A 24,263-nucleotide genomic window follows, 5' to 3' on the forward strand; every position below is an offset into this window, starting at 1 on the left:
TTCATCCTCCTCCTCCCAAGGGGTGGATGGTATAAAGAAAGAGCTGGTGGGAGCCTTCTCTTCAACTGCTGCATACAAGCATTTGACGTAAAAAGAACAAAAGGCTTTTCCAGTGTTTTAAGAAGTGTAATTAATATAGGCATTGATCTTATTTCATATTATGTTATTGGTTTGCTTCAGATTGAAGGGTCATTACATTCATATTTAATGGTCTTTCCAGTAGGAAAAAAAAAAGTGAAAACTGAATTTTCACTGAATTCTGGCAAGTTATCTGTTAGCATATGCACGTGAACGGCAACAGCTACATTACAAAATGCTACTACTTTTTTGTCGATTGATTACAGCAACACGGGCTGGGGTACAGAGCCTTTTTTTTTTTGGTTTAATTTTGTATTATTCAAAGTCCCAGTAACAACAAAGCCTGTCCTGTCCTCAAGCATCGTAACTTTAACTCATTTCCAAATGGCAGCTACCACACTTGAAAACAAGCAGTGATTGAAACAAATCTCTTTCAAATATCACATCACGTTTCTTAAGCAGAAGCTGATAAGATGTGCTTTCTAGATACGTGCATGAACATCCCTCTGCATTTACTTGTCTTCCCTTTGCCAGGTATCAGCACAAGGTAAAAATACGTCTCTTTCTCTTCCCTCCTTTGCTATTGCTCCCATCTGCTGCGTGGTGGTCTTGCGCCCAACTCCCGACACACGCAAATATCCACGCTCCCCACCACCACTTCTGACTTTGGAGCACAGTAAGGCTGATGGAAACTCTTAAGCCTTAAAATAGAGACAGGCATCTTTCCAGATGAACGATGATACTGGGGAAAGCAAGAATTGATTTATTCGACTCTAACATGGCTGGATGTGGGTACCTTTTTTCTGCTGATTACACCACCATAAAACTCTCTGTGACTTGCCACTATCATTGCCAGGTCCTGAGCTTTGTCAGACAGGCACAACCGACCAGTTCTGGTTTTCTGTGCGCGTGGCAGTGTAACCCAGACCCAGCTCTCACCTCCCTCTGAACCACAGCAGCGTCTCCTCAAGGGACACTAGGCCTTGGAAATGTCCACAGGGAAGGGGAGAAGGAGGAAGGGAAAAAGAAAGGGGAGAAACAAGGAGGAGGAGGGAAAGAGCATGGTGGTGGGAGAACACCTTGTACTGCAGCAGCCTTGCTCCAGCTCAGGTGCTTTCTCAGGTCCCTGCCCCAGCCTGCGACACTCTGGGCTCCTCCAGCTGGGTGGCACAGCCACAGTGGGTAAGGGAACTTCCACAATTAAGTGGAAACCAATTACTGTTTGCAGAACTGATACTGGGAAAAACCGATTCTTCATTTTTGTGTAAAAGTAGTATATAGACATGTAGAAATATTTGCAATAAAACCACTTCCTGAATGCCTTTCAACTTCTTCACTAATGGTTTCTCCGTTAAAATACCCCAAACACCGTCTTGGAAAGGTGGTTTTAAAATCTGACAATCACAATTTGAAAGTAAGTTTTCTGAAAATGTGAAGACTATATTTAGGGATAGTACCTAATTCTGCAGACCCTGGGCCAATAATATTTGTATTCATTCTCACGTTTTCCCACTGCATCTTTTAAGCACTTAGGAAGAAAAAATATCAGACTAGGCAAATTTAGAAAGCATTAAAAGATCTTTAACAGACCATTTTATCTTATAAGATTCTTGACCCAGGAAAATAAACAGACTAAACAGGATGCTATTTTCAGATTGGTCACAAAATCCTTTGTATAGTATTCCAACAAACTGAAAAATCACTTTTGAATTAATCTTAAGAGTCTGACATGAGAAGAGTTTGATTCGCCAGTTCCCAGACGTGGAATGCCACCAGTTGCAATGCACGTGCCTGTGGAACCCTGTGGGAGTTAAAATGCCACGGACTTCAAAGGGGAGGAGAAGCAGCACGCTCCACCAGCAGCAGCAGCCTGAACGCAACGGAGAGCAAGGACACGCAGCCCCCAGGACAAGCCAGCCCCGCAGAGCCCCGCTCAGCCTGCGCTCTTCGGGGCTGGAAAAAGGCTTAGTTCTATGCTCTGAAGCATAAATTTTGTTTTATAACCCACTTAAGCATGGCTAACTTGAGCGTCCATGTACATTCTTCTCTCTTCATCTCGGAAGATCTTTTCCTCGACACAGTTTAGAAATTTAACGTGTCTAGAATTATTATTTCTAAATCAAATTAAGTGTTGCTATTAAAATTTAATAAGGCTACTATGTATTTCTGTAAACTATGTAACTTCAGAAGAAAAGCAGCATTCTTAAAAATCTGAAGCTGTTTTGCAGTGAAGTATCTCAACAGCACAGCACAATTAACTACGGAAAGTGTTGAGCGAAGCTTGGGAACAGAGTGTAACAGAAGATTGGTATTTCTATTACTGTTGAATATTTATTTATCGTGGAATATTTAACAACTCACTTCTAGTTACATCAGTTCACAGAAAACCAGTCCAAGTATTATTACCCTATAATCAGAGCTTCCAGAGCTTCACGGCTATGTCAATGAAACGGAAAGACTGCAGAACTCTCGGACACTATTTCTGCAGCTTCTCACCAGCAATGACGCTTACACAGTGCTTTTGCGAGGCATCTGCTTTTTGCAACAGGAGTGCTGGTCTGCGCCTGCCATTGGAGAAGTCCTCTCGAAATCAGCCCTACGCTGGCCATTCAGCAGCACGGCAGAGGCATGCCCCAGTTCCTCCTGCCTCAAATGCATTTTGGGATGCAAATCCTTCTTGCGGCATGCTGGCTGGATTTGCTACTAAACCACAGAAACCGAGCTTGTCAGCTTCGAGCCCACCTCTGCACAGAGCCTGGAGTTTGCACGGTGTATGCTTGGGTGGCTGATGTATGGCCCTTCCCGCACAGAAGCTGGAAGCAGCAGAGCAACACCAGACCTAAGCTGACCACTCCAACGGGGTGGACACAGGTAGACACGCTGTTAGAATCACACCGCTATGCGAAACAACTTGCCTTTCCAATGTTGGACTTGGTGGATTCATAATAACCAAGATTGGCTTTCAGTTTCGGGTTCCCACAAACAAAAACATTGGCAGTGAAATTCCAATGCAACCAAACATATAAACCCTTTGCCGATTTACTTCAAATTCTGCTGAAACTTTGGCAAGAGAGTTCAGAGTCTCAAACCCAGTAATGTTTGGCTTGTTTAGTCTAGGAAAAACAAGGCCTGGAAGAAAACACATTCACTGCTTTTAAACACAGCAGGGAACAAACACTTGAGGGGAAGAAGAGATAGTTGTGTTTAACAAAGTTGACATGAAAAGAAAAACCTTTCGTGAACAAATTTAGAGAATGAGATCAGTGATGTTCTGAAACTGTTCTTCTGATTAGAACAGGGAGGGCAAAAAGCCCACCACCTTTTAGCATATAGCTTGATAAACATGTTCCTTATGGATACATTTGTCAGGGCACAGACGTTCCCTGATGAGAGAGAGGTGTCAAGATAGGCTTGAAGAAGAAATATCAATGAAAGAGTTAACGATTGATACCAAAACCACTTTGACACGTCTATTTTTATTAGCAGAAAAAGACTTCCAACTATAGATGAGATGCTTTTGCAATTCAGCGGCAGTCACTTGTCTTCCCTGACAGGCATGAGATGCAAGGTGTGGGGGTTTCTTTCTCTTGCTTTATTAAAGAAAAGAGCTTTCATATACTATTACTTCTGATTAGTCATCCACTGGTTTGTGCTCTTCACAATTTTTTTTTGGTAGGAACTCAGTCTTACAACAATATTTAGAACAGTTGCAGTTAATGCTTGTGCTTCAGCCTTTTCATTTGGATCAGAGACAAGCAGACTCCCTGACTAAAAAGAAGTGATTTAATATGGTGCTTTTTACTAAATAACAAAATAAGAATGCAAAAAAAAAAAAAATCCAGTATGATCTCAGTGGAACAACACTTTTCATGGCAGCAGGAGTAAGAACTTCACGAACAAGACTGCAGCATGATTATAAAGAAGAGTAATGCTCTGCCCATCCTTTCATTCCATCTCTCCATTTCCAGGCTTTGAAGACACGGACATTTCCCTAAAGGAAGCTGTAGACAACCAAGAACCAACTATAAAAGAGACTGAAGAAGGAAAACCTCAGTGAAGAATTTAGATGGTCCATTCGGGCTGTCTTGACTGTGTTACTCAAAGCTCTCATTTTTGCTTTAGCGGTTTTGACTCGATGGAACATATGAGGAGCAACCAGGGAGTACGAAACCACCCAAAGATGATGCTGTTCCACAGCTGGGTAGCCAGTCAATAGACAAACTCTTCAACTTCTTCTTTGTTTTATTAAGTTTTTGAGTAGTCTTCAGTTGGGTTCCCTGGTCTGGCTTAGAGCGAGATCACATAAGCACCACTGCTGATGCAAAGCAGAGAGTGAGGAACATGGGAGAACATGGAGATGGAGGGAGGTCAGAAGCATGACAACAGCAACCTGAGTGGGCTCAAACCCTTGTGCAGCTTTACTCGAGTGCAATATTTTCACCAACACCTTAAACTAGCGTAGGCCTTCATTCTCTCTACCCATTGACAAGGTAAAAAATTATGGTTATAGTTTTCAGTAAGACCAGCTTTCCCAGTCTGGAATGGTGCGATAGCACTTTGCTGGCACAAAAGAGGGGACAACACAAGGAGGGAAGAAGAGGCTTCCTTTGACAGCAATGCTAGCTTAAATTGACCACAAAACTAGAATCTTAAATAAACACAGTAGAAGACAAGAAAAAGCTTATACTTCATTACTGCCTTTGCCAAAAAGGATCACAGTGTTACAAGCCACTGAAGAACTGGAGGCAGCGGTAGCGTAGTCGCAGTCCCTGGATTTATACGAGTGATCTGGAACAGCGGGGTTCTGAATCACCAAATTCCTATTTCGCCTTCCTTTTTCAGATTGCCAGAGCGATATATGTATATTTTTAATAAATCTACATCTTTATTTTTTATTACATGGTTTTAAAACCTAGATATTCTAGGCAAAGATCAGGAACCACTGTACTCGGCAATGCAAGCAATACATGTTCCTTGCTTTAAACAACTTCTGGTATACTTATTTGTATACTTGCTATAAGTAGTTCTCTTTTTTGGGTACATGATAAAATTTGAGAAATGAACTTTTCATTTAAACTCTACAAGACCTGTAGGACTGTGATCTTGTACACAAAGAAAAAAAGAAAAACATTACAGGTCTGTGCCACGTCTGATTTTACAATGGTGCAATCAGATTTCAGTTTTTATTAGAACATTTCATTAGAACAATTCTATTTATTAAAATAGAATTTCTTTTGTCACATCTTTTGCTGTATTACTCTTCATTGCATGCATGGAACTGTATTTTTTTTTTTCATTAGCAATTAGGGAAAAAACCATATAAGCCTGAACATTAAAATAATAATAAAATTTTGGCAATGTCACTTAGAAATTTAGACTCTGAAACAATATAAATAATTTTTTTTTTAAATTCAGATTATCTTTTAATTAATCTACATATGCTAGAAACAAAAAATATCTGTAGCTATACAAATAAAAGTCCATTGTGTGCAAATTGCTGTCCCCTCACAGGGATCAATACAGTTTGGTTTGTGTTTTTTTTTTCCTTTTGTTTTATTTTTTCCCTTTTTTTTTTTTTTTTTTTTACTCACTGTACATGCCATAAACATTTCCTATGTAAAATGAAGCTATGTGATCTCATCTTATGTAAAATGAAGCTATGTGATCTCATCCTGAGTGCTCTGTACCACATCAAAAAAACTACTCACCGGTATGAGGTTTCTGGAAGCAAATCATCGATAACGTAACTTGTAACGTTTCCTACTGGAATGCTGATGTCACCCAGGTCAATGTTGTAGGACGTAATCTCAGCTCCGTTATTGCATGGTTCTTCCCAGTTCAGCACAAGGCACGCAGAGGGTGAGAGCTGACAGGCATCCATGTGCTCATCCTCCAGCACCGAGAGGGTAGAGACTGCATCAGGCACAGATGCGGGGATTCTGCAGGTTACCAGGTCACTGTAGGGTCCAGCTCCTGCCTGGTTAACAGCCTGTGTGTTAAAAAAATAATATATTTTTACAGGATAAATGTTCTCTTTCACATGTCTACCAAGTTCATAATAATGAGCTGTGCAGCCTGGAAGAGTTGCATGGATTCTTCAGAGGATATGCATCGCTGGCTTACTCGCTAAAGCATGACTCATACCCTCTACCTCTACTAGAGCAATTAATATCGTCCTTTGTTACTCAGGAGTATCTCTCAGATAAACCGGAGAATATTTATCTTTTCCCTAGTAGCTATTTAATCAAACTTAACAGTAACCTTTTTATCAGCAGCAAACTTTGTTTAGTAAGGGAAAATGTCACAGTCATGCTGCCAGCGACAGGGGACATCATGTTGTTCAGCAAACTGGCTACGCAAAAGTGGTGAGCCGCCCTGTATAAAATCCTCAGCATACTGCCGAGTACAACATCAGGTGCTTTATGCAAGCAGAATACGCCTAGACATAAGGGGCATTTGGCTTGCTGAGAGCTACGCTGGTTCCTAACTCAGGGAATGGATAGCTAATTTCATGCTAAAAAAGTTTCTGATATAAGAATATAGCAACTCAGCATGGCATTAAGTCTATGACTCAGATTTCCCCAGAAGTCACAAATCGCTAGCAAACCACCCCCAAAGCACGTAGCTCGATATACTTCCACAAGAGAGGAGAGCAACCAGTTATCGAGCTTCTCATCTTGACTCATTGATCCAGGATCCCAGTGAAACCAAGTTTCAAAATCTGGCCCACGTCTGCTCATTAATTACAGAGGCTGTTGTCTTCGCAAGCTCAACATTGCATAATTGTACAGGCCTGGGTTTTTATCAGTTGATGCTCAGTCAATGGCAAATACGTTGCACTGGAATGGCTAGGAAATGACTAACATTACCTCCTTGGGATTATTATAAGCTCCTGTGCACACAATCAGAGGACCATGCAGGCTGGAAGGGACCTCGGGACACATCTAGTCCAACCTGCTACTCCGAGCAGGGTCAAAGCTTACTACAGACCAGGCTGCTAAGGCTTTTGTCCAGGCGGGTCTTGAAAAATTCCAAAGATGGAGACTGCACAGCCCCCCTGGACCACTGTTACAATCCTTAATTGCCTGCATAGCGATAACTTTTCTCTTTATATCTCATCAGAACACCTCTATGTCAACCCGGAGCAACACTGGACACAGTATTCCAGGCTCTCATGAATGGCATGTAACAGGCCATACCACCGTCCCTTGATCTGCCAGCCGGGTTCCTCCTGACACAGCCCAGCACGCTGCTAGCCCACAAGGTACGTGGAGAGCTTATGACAGCATATTATGGTACAGGCTGAGCCATGAAGGTCCAGACCTTCAAAAGCAGCTTTTGACATTGCCCAGCATCGCCCACCATCCACATTTGCTCTTTCCATTTGGAAAAGTGAGCCCGGAGTCTCCTACCAGATTACAATTAATTAGAAAACCTGGATTTACACTGTTGCCAGTAGGACTACGACAGCAAGGAAAGGACACGTCAAACAACTGTTTGATTTCTTACCTATGCTTAACTGTAGTGAATAACTTATTTCTGCTATGCATAATACAAACACAAAGCCATATTCTGTTTTTCCAGGAGGCGTTTTGTGCAATTGAAGAAAGAGATAATAAAGTTAGATTTGTCAGCCTTTAAAAAGCCCTTCAAGACAAATCCTGCTCCGGGGACATCTTCTATTTAGTGAAGCGCTCCTAGAGCTGTTAAAAGTGAGCCTTGTTTTGTGGCCTGCCAATGATATTATTTATCTTGCCTCTAAACCAGTGTTTGGCAATCTGTATCTTGCTCCAAGCCATTTATTTTTAGTGGTGCTTTTAACTGCCTTATTGGACAATCTCATCATCATAACGGATGGGAATTTCATTCTTCTTTGCTTCCTAGATACTCTCCCCCCCCAAAAATGACAGAATATTTCCCTTTGCAGAAGCCACAATTGTTTTCAGGAATATTCATTACAGGAAAAAAGTTGAGCAACAGTAAAGACAAATTGTCTGCCCTGCAGTTATATATGCCGATTCCTCAATTCTCTCTTTTTATTGAGTTACTGTAGATTGAGATAGCAATACTGTGTGTTTACTAGAAGGCAGAGTAAATGTGGTTTGGGGAATCTTTATTTTTAAAAAGTAAACCAAAGATTTTTCTGTTAAAGCTGCTAACAGTAAGAAAAACAGCTATTATTCTCTCCTTTTTATTTAAAAAAAGACTAAAATTTCTGAAACTATTTAACCTTCCTTCTTTGTCTCCTACACATACTTTATTCTTTTTTTTTTTTGTAATTGTTTAAATGTTGCAGTGTCTCTTACAACAAATTCTTCTCCATATAATATACAGATCAGATCTAGAGGATGAAGCCCTCTAGAAAGTAATGCATGGGTCATTGATGGACTTCGATGAAATGTCTTAGCGCTGTCGTGCATTTCCCTTAACTCCTGCCTATGGATTGAATTATATCGGCTGTGTTAAAAACTGGGGAGATTTGTGCAACATTTGGGCGGCAGGTAATTTAAAATGAACTCCCACTTGAAATCGGAGATGCCCTACAGCTGGCTGTTTCCATTTTTAACAAGAACATCTCCTCGAGCTCCCCGCCGCAGAAGCGGTCTCCCGGTCTCCCCCCTGCCCAGCGCCTGCTGGACGCTCTCCCTCCTGCGCAAGCAAGAGGCACTTTCTGGCCCACGCTTCCAGGCCCCTCACACATGCTCTTTCAATTCGCCTTCCCCAACAGGGCCAGCGCAAGGTACACGGCCAGCTATGACCAAGGCAGAAAATACAGTTGAGCGTACTCAGAGGTGTGGGGCCCCAGTTCCTTGGCTGCTGGCCAGCTGCTCGAAAGCTACTTTGTAAAAAAAAAAAAGTAAAAAATTCAAAGTCCTGTTTAAAAAAATTTAAGAAGGAAACACTCAACAGAAGCATGTTGTCCTTGATCAAAGAAATGACCCTGGGTGGTCCGCACGCTGCCAGCCGGGTAGGTACATGAACTTTTGGTCGGATTTACTGGTGGTATTCTGTCTTCACATACAAATAAATCTTGTGGAAGAGTATCTTGGGCAAAAATATTTTTACTTCACTCCCACTTACTTTACTTTCCATTTATTTTTCAGTGGACATAAAAGAGAAAGTGCTGTATTTTTATTTTCATACATATATAAGAAATATATTTTAACTGTTACTTTTTACTGAAAATAATAGGAGAGAAAGAGGTCAAAAAGAAATCATATAGAGCCTCTTTATGAGATCCAATCTTACAAATCTAAGAGACAAAAGTAGTAAAGATGAGGACTCACTTTCTGGCAGCTACCATCTCCTATATACATATGAATCTACTCAGCTGTTTTGCTTTATTTGATAAATGAAACAGATGTCGGAGTTTATTATTTAAGCTAGGAGAATCTTCAACATCCAGTTGGGAGGTAGATGTTGTTTACATCTCATTACCAAGAAAAAAAATTAATTTTTTGGGAAACTGTCTAAAACATTATCATTTTGTTTTAATATCAGAGGCCAAGGTGGCTGTTAAAAGCATTATTCACTGAAAATAAACCTCACGGAACATGAAAGCAATTTTCGAGAGCTAAAAGTTATACCAACTTTGAATTGTGCAGAATCTAAACTGTTCAGTTATATAGCAACAGTCCGCATTATTTCAAATAAGCATACATTCCTTCTGACTTACAAAGCACATAACTTCATAGTGGCTAATGATAAAAATAAAAACACAGTGGAAAGAAACTCTGTTTACATCTTGGATTGCAATGCATGCAAAACCTCCTAACTTCCATACCTGTAGCCTACAGCAGTAATGCGCTGCCGCTGACAATTCACTGATTTCAAAACAGGTATCTGTGCCACTATACGCAAGTTGTAGAGATTCCTCATCTTCTCCCCACTCTAATCTGTATTCAGAGATGTCAGCACCAGAACATTCAGGACTCTGCAACACAAATATTTATGTGGTTCAATTCAGAAATGAGCACTTCAGATCTCTGTGTTTCGCTGGGTAAGGAATAAAGTACACGGGGGAAAAAACCAAACCCCCCTAATTTTTAAATTAATACATCACTACTGCTGCAAATAGAAATGCGCTGAATTAGTGTTCCCTAATAGGTTACTGAAAGAGGCCAATTCTGCACAAAAATTACCCGATAGAAATTCAGAGAAATGAGAAAGTGTACGCAGCTACTTTGCTTTTCATCAGGACACTCAGGAATAAATTGTCTCTCCGCTGGCTTGGCAGAAGCGCAACCGTGGAGAACATAAAAAAGCATCAATCTAGTGCAGCCTAGTCGAGCGATCAAAACACAGCTCTGGAAGAGCTAGCCTTCAAGCCTGAAGCACTTACTCACGTTACTGAGGAAAGAATAACCTCAACGCGCGGGGAGCTTGTCTGAGGTTTTCACTGAACGTCACCCATCAAGCTAATGGTTCCAGTATGGGACACGGGAGTGTGGACCCGAGTATGTTAACATCCACAAAAAGACTCCTACAGGATCCACGTGCCCCCAGCAATCCCTGTATCACCCTGAAGTCTAGGGGAACACAGAATAAATACCTGAATTTGCTGGAGATGAGCTGGTGCAGGCATAACGGCATGGTTCCCAATCCAAGATATTTTTACCAGAACTACCTAGAGCTGTACTGTGTGGACTGAAGCGGCTCAGGGAATCGCTGCTCTACGTGCAGAAGCGTGATCTAGGATATGGTAAAGACTTTGTGATTGTGGCATGCAAGGTCTAATTTCCAGTAAAAGGATCCAGAGCATCACTGCACGCCACAGTGACCGCTCTGCACGTGCCCAGGGGCTGCTCTAGCTCTGCCTCTGAGCATCCAGCTAGTTTAGCAGCAGCATTCAGAACCGCTAAGCCAGCGCTTTAAAACAACGTGTAAAAAAGGCATAGTAGGCACCACGGTGTGCTCACTAGCCAGGCAAACCAAGTCCACAGCCCTTTGCTGTTTTTCCTTCATATTCATATCAGCCAAAAAATGATAGACTCTTTAAGAATATGTAACCATTGCAGACCACGTTAGTCCTTCCACAGCTTCATTTTTAGCTAGAATAAACAACTATATCTGGCATATAAATACAGAGCCTCGTAGAAACACTGCTGCCTTCGCTCATGGTTGGGGAGAGCAACTGCCTGTCCATAGACTCATTTAAAAGGTAACATCTAAAAGCTTCGGTGTGACTTCTAGTTGAGCATCACAAAACATTGCAAGAAATATTAACAAATACCCCCAAACTGCACCAAACGCATCTGTTTCGTTATAAAATTAAACTCAGATTACGTCTGTACCTAGATATGTTGTTAGCACAATCAATTAATTTGAGCATCTCGTGAACGTTAATAACTTCTTTCTCAATAGGGGCACCCTTTGTGGAGGGACCCGACAGATGCAGGGCTGAAAGGCTGCTAGGTTTGCAAAGAAAGTCCGTGGCAGAATTACAGCCCCATCGCTCCGTATCACTTTATTTATGACAACATCCTTTCCTTTCTGCCTGAATTACGGAACAATTCTTTTTTTTTTAATGACACCAATCAACCCTTCAGCATTTCAGCTAAGACTTGTTTTAAGAGTCCAACGTCTAAGATCCTGGAGAATGGAGAAGGAACGCACACAAACTAAAATAAAAGTAAATATTTGGGGAAGAGACAAACAATTTTTGAGGGAAAAAAAAAAAATACATCGTAAGCGTTTGTGCAGAGTTCATTTCATATCAGAGACTCCAGCTTCAGCCAAAATCAAATATTTGCCTTCACAATTCCACCCCAGGACAGTCTGACATGCTAAAAGCCTGCAGAGAGCACTTCTACCCGACCAGCACTCTATCATCTGACGCCAGTGTAGGAGGTCTCATGTCTGAATCCTGGTCCAGATGACTCATGATCAACTTTATACAATTCTTTAAAAAGAAAAGTAGAGAAGATGATTTTCTACACCAGAGGAGTTTCTGCATACGGTTTTCTCGCACAAAAATAAAAAGTTCCAAACCAGAGAATAGTTCTCAAGCTAGCTCTCAAGTTTTGCGGTGACCGTATTAGTTTGGATAAGCGAGACGGCAACTGAACGACCAGGGCACCTGACTTACCTCCCAGCTCACAAGTACACGCGCGTCAGACAGAAAGGAGAGGGAAGGCGCTCTGCACTGGCCGGGCGGTCCTGCTGCCGTGGTGACTTCTGTAGCTTCCGAATACGGCCCGTACTGGAGGGGAACAAGGTGTCTGTGCATTAATATATAGACATACACCCATCTCGCATTCCTCAAAGGCTTTTCAAGAACAGCACACAAAACTTTTTCAATGCGATAAACTTTCCCAAAGATAGACCGGGCTTCCGACACTCGGCACCAAATATCAGAGCTCAGTTGGAGACCACGTAAATCATTGCGAAGTAAGCTCAGGTACGAGCAGACGGCATGTACGCCCTCCTGTGCGGTGGTGAGTGCCCATGAAAGCATAAGCCACCGCCAATTTACCCAAGAGTGAGAACGTGCGCTCAGCAACAGAGCAACCGAGGAACGGTTTGTGTCCCTCCGCCTTACCTTCAAGTAATGTGTTCGCATGTCTGTGCCACAGCCTGGCATAACTGGCTTCTCGGGGATATAAGGAGGAGCACAGCAACAGTAAAGCACGTACTGAAGTCCAAATCGAGTTTCTTTTCTATAAAATGTCTGCCACGTGTTCATTATAAAAGGATAGCACGTGATGGAGCGCAGCTTGGGTGTGTAATGGCAGCGTTCAACGTGCAGGGGCACGCTGCGCACACGCTCAGACAACTTTTGAGCCCTTGGCAGGAGAATAATTTAAATGCATATTAACAAAAGGAAAGACAAATTTCAAGAGTCTGGAAAACTGGCTTCAGCCAGCAGGGCGAGGACAGGAGAGAGATAACGGTGGCAATACCCTTTCTGCGGCCACTTGAGTGGGATAATGAAGTTTGTTCAGTACATCCCCAAGCTAATTAGAAATCATTCTCCAGAACAAAGGAACTTCGCTGGAAGCAATTAGAGGAAAAGCACTGATATTTACTTATTTTGGAATGCAATATGAGCAAGTATGAAAAAAAATGAGCCACTACAAAGGCTGAACAACACCGAAATTATGAACCCCAGAAAACCTCTCAACAGACGTGTCAGTATCTGTGCTATCGAGAAAGGCTAACGCTGATCACTTTGCTTGAATTACAAAGAATGCACCTTTCAAAAAAATCTCATTTATTGACTTCTGCTGTTTTCTTTACCTAATGGGAGGAAGAAAAGCATTTGCATCTGGTAAAGCACACACACACAGACTTGCCCCGCTTTGCATCTGGTAAAAAAGAAACCCAACCAAACCAAAACCGGGCCCCTCATTTAACAAAGGGTGGGACTAGAAATGCTTTGCAACTTTAAACATTGTTTTGCCAAAAAAAGGAAAAAGAAAAAAAAAAAAAAAAAGGAGAAAAAATAAGGAGAAAAAAAAAGTCAAGGTATCATACATCCAAAGCTGCCACGTAGGCAATTGTTTTCATCCCAGCAAGCAAATCCAATCTCTCCATGTGTATTTAATTCATTTTTCACAAAAATAAAATAGTGGATATTTTAAAGACAAAACAGTTTAACAGTCTTGCATATTTTTCTAATACCTAAGTTAAGTTTTAACAGAACTTCTCCCTGTAACTAAATAACTTTAAACCTTTATGTTATGCTTGTCGTCAAGATTTCCTGGGAACAACCACATCAATATGTACGTACTGTTGGTGGGACTGCCTTTATAAAAAAATGTTGGAAAGATGCTCTCACAAAGGTAAACAGAACCAACCCAAACCTCACTGGAATCAAGAAGATCTTGCAACAGATCTCTGTGGACATCAGATAGAATTTATGATGTATTTGGGAAGGCACATCTTCCAAGGAAATCATGTAACAAAAAAAAAAAAATCATCTATAAAGCATGTATGTTTTTCAAATTAAAACAAAAAAAAAAATCATTAAGAAAGCAAGCTTTCCTCAAAATATATCAACACCTGAGTGAAATTTCAGTAATCATTTTTACACAGTTAAGATTTAAAACAAAAAGAAGGAATGCAGCGGAATAACCAGATTCCTCCTTGTAAGCAGATATGAGCTTTAGCAGGGATTTTGCACATTTTGCTCCAGCTGGTTTTGGCCAGTCAAATCATATTAGTACCCGAAATCTCCTTTCAAAAAGAGTACCACATCCAAAACCGCAGCTATTCCTCAAAAGTTCCTTTAAGCATTTCTCATTTTATTTTCTTCTGCCCATCTCCCTTTCACCTTTCGGGTCCCCAGCACTAACACAATCACTTTCCAGAATCGCCCATCTCAGGCACGGTACCACCTCCAGGGAGAAAAAGCCAAAGCACGCTCCGGCACGCTGCACGTACCCCACCATCGTTCAAAGCTCTCACTCTGAACCGATACGTTGCTCCGGGAAGAAGGTTGCTGACGGTGCACTCCAGATCAGGCCCACGATACACTTCAGAAACAACTTCTTCAGGTTCTGTCATTTCTACACTGTACTCTGAGATAGGACAGCCGCTTTCTGATGGAGGGACATCTAGAAAGAAATCATATAATCATGAAATCATGTAATCATGAAATCAGGAAGATTAATTTTGTACTTCACATACCCAGAAATATATATATACAGACACACATAAATACACACACGCACACCATCAACAATGATTTTCCTCTTCGATAGATGCCTTACCTGCAACATCTCATCCATGGACACAATTGACATTTTTAAAGCAAATGGATAAAATTACTCTTAGCCCTAAACATTCACCAGGTCAGATCGCCAGATGCAAAAGCAGCATCTCCCCCAAGGCAATGATCCTGGGAAGCGGTGTTCAATGCCAGGAGGTTTTTAAGCAGACCACAGTACCTACCATCCTCTTCCGAGGACGAAAAAAAAGCTACACGGCTTCTTTCCCTCAAAGGCAGTGTTGTGTGCAAAAATATTGGTCAGTGAGACAGGAGAAAAGGTATAGAAAGCTGCATGAGGAATGGGACTAGTGCTGAATACACCCTTTCTGGGACAGAGAGAAATGAGGAGGCACACGGTGGCCATCTGACCCAATCTTGGCTTCTGGCTAGGGCTGGACACAGGCTGAGGTGGGTCACGTACACTCCAAAACTACTACTTATACATGGGACTTCTGGCAAAACCTCATTAACACCCAATAAAAGTATGAACGGCTGCCATCCTCGAACTTCATTAGTCACGCTGCTCACATTTATGAGATTCTAAATCTCTGCACGATGATCTAAATGCTGCGCTCACTTGGAACAATAGCTTTTTGGGAAACTGAATTTGTCTTCTGTGCCTGTATCTGTTTTGTTGTGGGCACCTCTTTCCCCATGAAAACAACATATTTGATAATATTTGCGTGCTATATTACAAGCCAATACCACAGAATCAACCTGCCTGGGGTTCTGAAAAGCAGTGCTCCACCATAAGGGGTACAGTGTTCCAGGAAACAACACGGTATCTTGGATGCACAGGGGAATTTTTATACTGGTGTTGAGACATATTTGTCAGTTAGAAACAGTACTGCTCTAGAATTTAGCTAACAAATGACGCCACAAAGGATCTTGGATGATGCAAGATTATCATAGTAAAGAAAAAAATGCGTTGGATACCGGCATGTACCTTGTATTCTGAAAAATGTGCATTTTTTGACAGTTTACTGTCACGTCCATGGTCCAAGTCCTTTGCAAAATTACAGGTGTCCAATGGATTGCGTATGTTATTCTGTGGATAAGGGTTTAAATGCCACTCAAAATCCTCAATACGTTCTAACTCAAAATTTCTCAGAGAAGTCCTATATTGGAAGTAGCAAAACGCTTCTGCCAAGTCAATATTGCAAAGGAATAAAAAAAGATCTTGAATCACATGGTGTATTTGCAGTAAAAGGATAGATATTCTAATATAGCTGATACTTTATAGTCCTGACACAGAGACAGGTCCTAATTAAAACAAAAATGGGAGCACAGTATCAGGCCTAAAGGACAGCTGGAGGACAGCTAAATTCAGAAACGCAATACAGAGCCACAGCAGTCGACGAGAAGTTGCACTGCTGACTTGCGCAGGCTTCACTGGGCTTTGCTCTGTACTTCCCAGTGAACAGAACACCCTGCAACTTCTCACCGGGTCTAGCAACAGAAAGAGAAGCTAAGGCAAGTTCAGCCACCAACCACCCAGATGAAAGCTATTCAGCAGTGAGATGCTCCAGCAGCTTACCCCATTGTAGCTGTACTTCTTTGTGCTTCGGCTTCCCCAAAACTCGTGGTGGCCGGCAGTGACCTGGTGCAACACTTAGCGTACGGACAGGTAAACTTTCAGAACACTGGAAGAGAACAGGAGCTGATGTTAGCTCTCCGGTACAATCACCGCCTACAGTGAGGCGTGATGAGAAAGTGGCACAAGAAATTGTTTTCTACAACAACCACTTAATAGAAATTTATATAAACAATAAAGGATAGGAGATGGTATCAAGCATGGTACTTACAAATGCAGTTAATAGAGTTCTTTCATTAGCATACTCGAAACCGCAGGTAACTTTGATGGCTAATGTTCTGGCATTCTTTATTTTAATTTTCCTTGTTTTTAAAATAATATCAAGGCCTAAGGCACTCAATCGTAAAAAAAAAAAAAAAATCAAAGCAGGAGGAATAAAAGTGTAGGTACTGAAATGATTTTAAATCAAAGAAGGGACTGACAGAAATCAGTGACTGGAAAACGGAACCCAAAAATTTAAAGAAGAATTCAGCCACAGGAAAGGTAATTAATTTTTACAACAAACTACCCCTTCTGCATCTTCACTCACCAGCTTTGGTCAGTACAGGCTCAGGTACACGAGAGTCTGTGGTCTTTCTCAAGCAAGTGGCCAGATCAGCTAAACACAATGGTCTTTTCTAGCGTAAGTATAAACACCTACAGATTGGTTTTGAGGAAACCAAATCTCACTAAACTGCAATTTGCCTGAAAAAACCCCATCAGGTACACATAGAAGTCTTCTAAAATTCAGCAGCTTGCAACGTAAGATTAACTGCAATCAGTGTAGCTTTACTGTGCTACAGGAAAAATATTCACCTTCTTTTTAAAGCAGAAATCTTTTACCAAAAATAGCAGATAAATCTCTTGAAAAATGTAAAACCAATAGTCCTTATTGTTAAATAATACTCACCTGACTGTGTCCGCCAGTGCTGATACAGCATGCCCGGAGTTTATACAAAGTGCCTGGTTTCAAGTGAGTACAGGTATATTCTGTAGCCGATCCACTGTATGCCACTTCCCACTGATTTGCTAAAAAATGAGATATATCCAGGTTTAGAGAAGTATAATGCAAGAAGTTTACTAGTGTCTAGGAGGAAAGAAAATCCTTAATGTGGTCTTCCACAAATGATGTATTTCATGAAAGTCATTAGTGTTAATATTACTATATTATTCCTGCTTAAAGACATGCATATACATAGACACATATACAAATATATATATATATACACCTACAAATATAAATATTCCCAAAATATATTAAAAATATCAAATCAAACAGTAGCTTCAGCCCTACAACCTGAAATTCTACCAGTCTTGGAGAAAAAGAGCATACTTTAAAAAAAAACACAACAAAATCTCCCCAAAACCCAACGCAAACTCTCCCAGGCACCCTGCAAGTTTTGAGGCTGCAAGTATGTAACTCCGTTTCAATCACATCTGCAGCATTAGTGCATTAATGATAATAACAGTAACAGCCCAAAGGGTCAGTGCTTCTTTATAGTAGCCATAACGGACTGAAATGGAGAAAACTTGTTTCAAGTTTACCTTCCGGACTTCCTTGAGAAATCTCTAATAGGTACTTTAGGATTTCCGAACCACCATTATCCTGTGGAGGATCTGAAAAAATACAGCAAGATGTTAGTAAATCAAGATTAGGAGTGAAACGTAACAAAAAGATTACAGAACTTGTTTCTGATTCTGCTCCTTCTCCTCCACAGGCTCCCACACTCTAACCACACCAAGGAATTCAGAGCAGAAGTGGGTAGCAGATGTTAGTTTTCAGCATGAGTCAGAATAAGGTGGCTGGATAATGATGCTACAAACAAAACGTATGGAAAAAGCATTGAAAGAGATGCAGCACGGAGGCTTGCCCCATCGATAAAGGAAGCAGCTGGAACGATGCTGCGATGGGACATGAAACGGAAGGTGAAAAGCCTGAAGATGCACTTGAGCCCAAGCGCAAGTTAGTCAATAAGAACAAGCAACACTTTTGGGTCTGAAAACATAAGAGCCTCTACGCATCTTTTAAAATATTAAAACAATTAAAGTTGTCCAGCTCTCCAAACGTGTTCAACTTTGGACTGAGAAGCAGCATGAAAAAATTTAAGTTCTAATACATATTTACATAATTTTATTTGAATTTAATTACAACTCAAAACAGCAAGCTGAACTGGCTTACCCCACTTCACACTAAAGCCGTGAGATGTTATTGGCCCCTTAATAACGGGTCTGGTGGGAGGTCCTGGCCTGTCTGGGCTTGTTGTGCAGACCAACACTTCGCTGGGAGAACTCTTTCCTTCCACGTTAGAAGCAAACAGCTGAAACAAAACCACAACAAGTTTACCATTGTTTACTGTACCTGCTTTTCTGACAGTTCTGCATGAGACTTCTTTCAGTAATTGCACAAATATCATTAAACTGGGAAGTATGTCACATCCCAAAGTGTGTGGGATTCTAATAAGAGATACTGAATTGTCATGTTGTTTCTTTACAAGCCACATTGATTTTTCCCGTCCCTCCACTAGCAATAGATCATGACATGTTTAAGATGAGAGCACTGCTGTTTTTCCCTTTAAAAAAGTCACGTGGCAACTTGCAGTTATTTACTCGTAGAAGAGGAAGACAACTATGCTATTTTTGTTTCGCAGATATTTCAAACTGCTATTTAAAACAGATTAATTCATCAGTAGTCACACAACTGAAAGCTTAAGTAGCACGACATGCAGACAAGAAACGTGTAACCTACAGCACTGAACCGAGCAGGATGCGCACAAAGGAAACTTTCTCAGCCAAATCCTTCGTCTCTACTCAAGAACACCTTCTGCTGACTTCAGGGAGAAGGCTGCTAAGCTAAAAGAAGACACGAGGACTGGGCCAGGAGACTGGGTAGATCAGAATCCTACAAGAAACCCCAAATGGTCCCATGTTTTGTGGCTGCCGAGAGCTGCATTAGCTCATGCTCGTCTCTGCGACAGAGATCTGCTGCCAAGGCAGCGAATAATAAAATACGTATTACAATTACTAATTGTAAATACAAGCTAGCAGGAACTTTTCCACTTGGGAAGCTCTGTTATTCTCAGGAGCAGTCGTTTCTCTCCTCTCTCCTAACGCAGGCGTCTGGGGAAAACAATTTGCAAGTTTCAAGGCCAAAAAAGTAACTGAGGTTCTCTAGCCCATACGCTGGCTTTGAACAAGTCACTAAAGCCACTATCAACTCCGATGTATCATCTCTTGGTTCTTCTCGGACTATTCGCCCATTTAAGACATCTTGCCATGAACACCAGATACATGAGCTAGACAAATATCCCAGTTACAGCTCTAGGGAATCAGTGTGAGCCACAAAAGTAAGGCAACACTGACACGTTTCCCCTATGTATACAGCTAAAGATTGCACTAGCCCGGCAGGCATTGAAAATTCATATTAAATTGATTGTTCAAGCAGGATCTTCAACACTTTTTCAGAGCTCCAGCTTCCCCAACTTAGAGTCCCCCATCCTCTCAGTAGGAATAAAAATAAAACCTTGATTGTTTCCAGGTCACTGATAAAATGATGAAGTGGTATACACAGCACTGCTTTTTGTGGAACCTGACTAGGAACAGCCATTGGCGATTCCCTTCTACGCCGACACGTCAAACACTTCAGAGAATGAAATTTCTGCACCTTGCTGTGTTGTGTTTGGTATCATTTCCCTTCTGTGCCAAACCCTCCCTCGGTACCTAACAAATGCCTTTACAACGGTGTGTTACATTACCATTGTCACTTTAATTAACCAACCTTTATTTCATCAAAGATGTTAGCAGGATGTCTCCTTTGTAAGCACACATTGCCTGGCATGAATTAAATTTCCCCCTTAATTCTTTATTATTAAGGGGGTTCCCCAAAGAACCGTATTGTGCCCAGGTTCAAAGAGAAGCCTACAGCTTGCCAGATAACCCTCACTGTGACTTTTAAAACACTGCTGTGATCCTAGGCTGCGTTTGGTTTTGTTTGTTTTGCTTTACAGTTTTGGGGATCCTTCCCCAAGTTCCGTAGCTAGTTAACACTGGTCCGCATGCAACGAGGGAACATCTCAGTGCTGCGTCCGATCAGACTTGTGCTTGTAGCCAGTGACACGAGGCTACGAGTTTGCTCTGATATCAACCCAGTTTTGTAAAATTCCTGTTTAATTCGAAAGCAGGGCTGAAAAGAAGCACTAACCATCCTTTTCCCTCAGGCAGCCACAGCAGCTTTTAAAATGCTAAAGTAAAAGGCATCATCTCTGAGCGACGCCGCAACAACATCCCGATTCTTTGGGTAGTTCTTCATGCAACTTCACAAGGTCTTGTGTCCCACAAAGGAATACACGCAAAGTTGGTTTTAAGGATTTAAATGAGCCTTTGGGTAAAGTCCTTTTTTGTTGCTCCTGAATATACCTACCGAAGCCAAATGTTTTTGAATCAATACAAACCTATGCCATCCTCCTTTCCCCGCGCTGTTTGCAAATGACATGAAGCTACTTCCAGGCACCGTTTGTTTGGCAACGTGGGAGCACGGTGGATGCTGGCTTTACAGAGAGCTCCTCGCCATCCGCGGACGGCGCGGCTGAACGCCATCTTGTGGAGCCGTGCTCGGCTCCCGCCTTCGCTGAACCGCGGGGACGGACAGACAGCCCGGCCGCAGGGACGGACAGCCGCTCCGCAGCCCATCTGGTAAAAACCACGCCGTCTTCTCCTCGACAGCAGCACCCGGCACTTGTGTTGTGCTTGATGGCTTCAGTAGCAGCGAGGCAGATGACTGAATTTTGTGTTTGCAAAAAGACTTGAGAGCATCTCTCTTTGGGGGGGGGCCTGCATTTAGGAGCACCCACAGAGCGGGAGATACCAACACTTGCTAACAAACCAGCTCCAAAACCAGCCGCATGTACGGATGAGGTGGAAAAGCTTCAACTTCTACATGTCAGGGAAAGACAGGCCCCTGAGCTGGGGAAGGAGGCTGTGCTTGCTGGGGTCCTTACAGTGTTTTCTCCATTGTGTAGAAGGGAGACTGGTTTTGAGACCACGGATCAGGATTTTGGGGAGCAATGCAGCCAACTACGACCACCTCAGGCCCTGAGCCACGCTTTTACAACATCATACCTGCCAGCGCACAGCACCAAGAACCATGCCTGTTTCAAGAAGACTGAGCACTGAGCGTTTTCTGTAGTAAAAGTAAAAATACAACTTTGGTTTAATCTATTAGGTCTTAGTATAAAATAAATTTGTATTTGATAGCTCAATTTTGGAGGTAGTACTAAAGGGTCCCTACAGTGCCTGGAAAAAAGCCAACACAGAAAATACTATGCAATGACAAGAGGAAAATTATTTTACCCTGAATTTATACTGCGTGCTTCTTCTGAGATTCTTCACAGTACAGGCTTGCTCCTCTCCAGTGTACTTCGGGTGAAACACGCTATCCTAGGAGAAAAGAAAAAACCAACAATGAATTCCCATAGCTAAGGAGTCTGACGAAGTGCTCTCTGTATTACAGTCTGTAACTAGAACACATGATAGCAAAGGGGCTTTATAGTCAAGTGCTCTTTTTAAATTATTATTACTCTTAAGCTGCAAGGCCACAATAATTTTCCTTCTAGAAGGATGGTGCAACTGACCCGAATAATATAACTTTGCTGTAAAATAAGCACAAAGCCAATCGTGAGTTTAACACGTTACAGAAACAGAAGTGAGAGATGACAGAACGCAAGCACACCACACAGCGGTGAGGAGGACACGGCAGACTGAACTGGCCGAGGACAAGCTGCCCCACACCTTACAGGCCCCTGTGAAGCTTTGTAAAGGAATCATGGATGACAGTACAGATTTTTAGCTAAGGATTCATAATTCTGCTGTGGAGCAGAACAAACCACACGGCTCCATCCTGCCAAGTACCCAGTCCTCCTAAAAGACCCTCCAAAGCAGCAATCCACAATCTTCTCACTGATCTTCAATTAATAAATGAAAACTCAATCTAAGTCATGCAGTACACTTTCTAGTAACACCGTACTTACATTGTCTTCTTCCTGAATTTCCAGGGTGTAGGAAATCACTTCCTCTGGTGTACATCCTTCTACTTTATTCCACTGCAATGCAATCCATGTCACACCAGCTCGAACAAGCTTTGGTGCAGAAGGGGTCTGAGGAATATTACCTGCAGTGTAGCATACCACCTCCTGGCTGTACCCACTGCACAGAGACAGAGAAGGAGAGAGAGGAATATTAAACACAAAACCAAAACCCAAACAAAACAAAAAAAAACCCCAAACCCAGCCTCAGTGTATTTAAAGAAATATTTCACATTTTCAAAAAATCTAGGCAATGTTAAAATTGCCCAGGTGGAAAAGATGAGCACCCAGTTAGGAAGCGCCAGAACTAAGAATAGAAAAAAAATGCAGGATTATACGTGTCCTCACAGTCACTTTTACACATCTCACCACAATAATATTGGGAAAAAAAAAATATTTGATTGCCTAAAAATATTAACTTACTATTAACTGTGAAGTAGAGTAAAATCTCACGTAACAAAGGGGAACTAAAACATAGGAAATAAAGCCTCAAGTGTTCAATTTTTAGATGTTGAACTGGAAATGCAGTTTCCACCTTTTATAAACTCGGAATACAACTTCTATTTAAGCTACACCTCTGAAAGCCAAGTGCTTCAGCAAGTCTAGTCCCACTGTTTCAGGCATCCCGCTCCAAAGAAAGCAGGGAAAATTTATCCAGTCATGACCATACATGCCCAGCATCATGTAGGAGCTGTGCGGTGCAGGCACAGATACCTTCTAACCCTCCAGGCTGGCTCTACTCTTTTCTGACTTTCCCTGCCCAAACTTCTTTGCATTTTAAGCTGAGCATAGAGTTGCTCTTTTGCAAGCTCAGGCTGCAGAGAGAACATCCACGGCAGAGGAGATGCACGCTCTCATCTTGTCTAAATCCCAGCACGCAATGCCTTGAAACAGAATAGGCAGCTGTGTTGAGCAAGCGTCGGAACAGTTCTCTTAAGACTCCATGCAGAATATATTATGTACAATGAAAATTCGAGAAAAAACTTTAAAATGGACAGATCTGGGTTTTTTTCAGGAGGACATCAGAACTCTCAACTGAAGGTAACCTTCTTGCAATTTTCAAATCTCTGTTTCCAAAGTACAAATGTATTTTGTTCCTTACAGTCATCGTATGAGTTTAACACACACAAAAAGCCACATCTCCTTTTTCTGAGTCTTCTTTCTCAAAAACAACGTATTTGTTGAAATATTCTTATAGTTAAAAAAATCCACCTATAACTAACACCCAAACAAGACAAAAATAATCTGAAATGGTAAATCCACAACCATTACAACCAACCAAAACCATCTTACGACACGAAGTGTTAGGTGACATTATCATGTCGTAATTTTGAGTGCTGTCTATAAAAATAAGCCATGTGCTGTTGGTGCTTATCTCAGATTAACACAGAGCAGCTGACCATAAATATAGTTCTTAGTTCACACCCTCCTCAATAGCCTGAGAAAAAAAGAGAGAACAAAAAAAAAGGGGGGGAGGGTTGAAGCATGCCCTAAGATATTTTAAAAATCTGGAATCTGGCAAAGAAAAGAGATGCCAAAACTGGGAACTTTGCACAAAACTGGCAGTCCCCTTCCAGTTACCCTCTGCAGCTCCAGCTCCAGCCTCTCTCTCTCTCTCTCCAGATCAAGAATCATTTCAATAGGGAGGGAAGTAATCTTGCAAGAAGTTGGCCAAAGGGACTCTGTGCACATGTGAAGTCCCAGTGCATCTCAGAGGGAAAACAGAGGAACACGAATGAAGAAACTTTTTAAAGCTATATGAGGTTTAAAACTAAGAGGTTTGTGTTTTGGAAGAGAGAACAATACAGGAATCTCCCTCAGC

The 24,263-nt window shown here is 41.7% G+C and overlaps 1 protein-coding gene across 1 annotated transcript in view; it reads right to left on the reverse strand.

Annotated features, from left to right (window-relative positions):
* The window catches only part of FNDC3B (fibronectin type III domain containing 3B), a 214,927-nt gene that overhangs the window by 31,028 nt on the left and 159,636 nt on the right, over positions 1 to 24,263 (reverse strand). Inside the window, exons 13-22 of the mRNA XM_087740202.1 lie at positions 22,388 to 22,562; positions 21,711 to 21,797; positions 18,544 to 18,682; positions 17,910 to 17,981; positions 17,275 to 17,393; positions 16,329 to 16,434; positions 14,464 to 14,636; positions 12,167 to 12,280; positions 9,863 to 10,012; positions 5,787 to 6,067 (exon numbers count right to left, since the gene is read on the reverse strand). Coding sequence (XP_087596328.1) covers positions 5,787 to 6,067; positions 9,863 to 10,012; positions 12,167 to 12,280; positions 14,464 to 14,636; positions 16,329 to 16,434; positions 17,275 to 17,393; positions 17,910 to 17,981; positions 18,544 to 18,682; positions 21,711 to 21,797; positions 22,388 to 22,562 — 1,416 coding nt within the window. The remainder of the gene's footprint in view (positions 1 to 5,786; positions 6,068 to 9,862; positions 10,013 to 12,166; positions 12,281 to 14,463; positions 14,637 to 16,328; positions 16,435 to 17,274; positions 17,394 to 17,909; positions 17,982 to 18,543; positions 18,683 to 21,710; positions 21,798 to 22,387; positions 22,563 to 24,263) is intronic.

Source organism: Nipponia nippon, unplaced genomic scaffold, assembly GCF_047370975.1.
Source record: "Nipponia nippon isolate SJK-2023a ecotype South Korea unplaced genomic scaffold, ASM4737097v1 scaffold_7, whole genome shotgun sequence".
NCBI lineage: Eukaryota > Metazoa > Chordata > Aves > Pelecaniformes > Threskiornithidae > Nipponia > Nipponia nippon.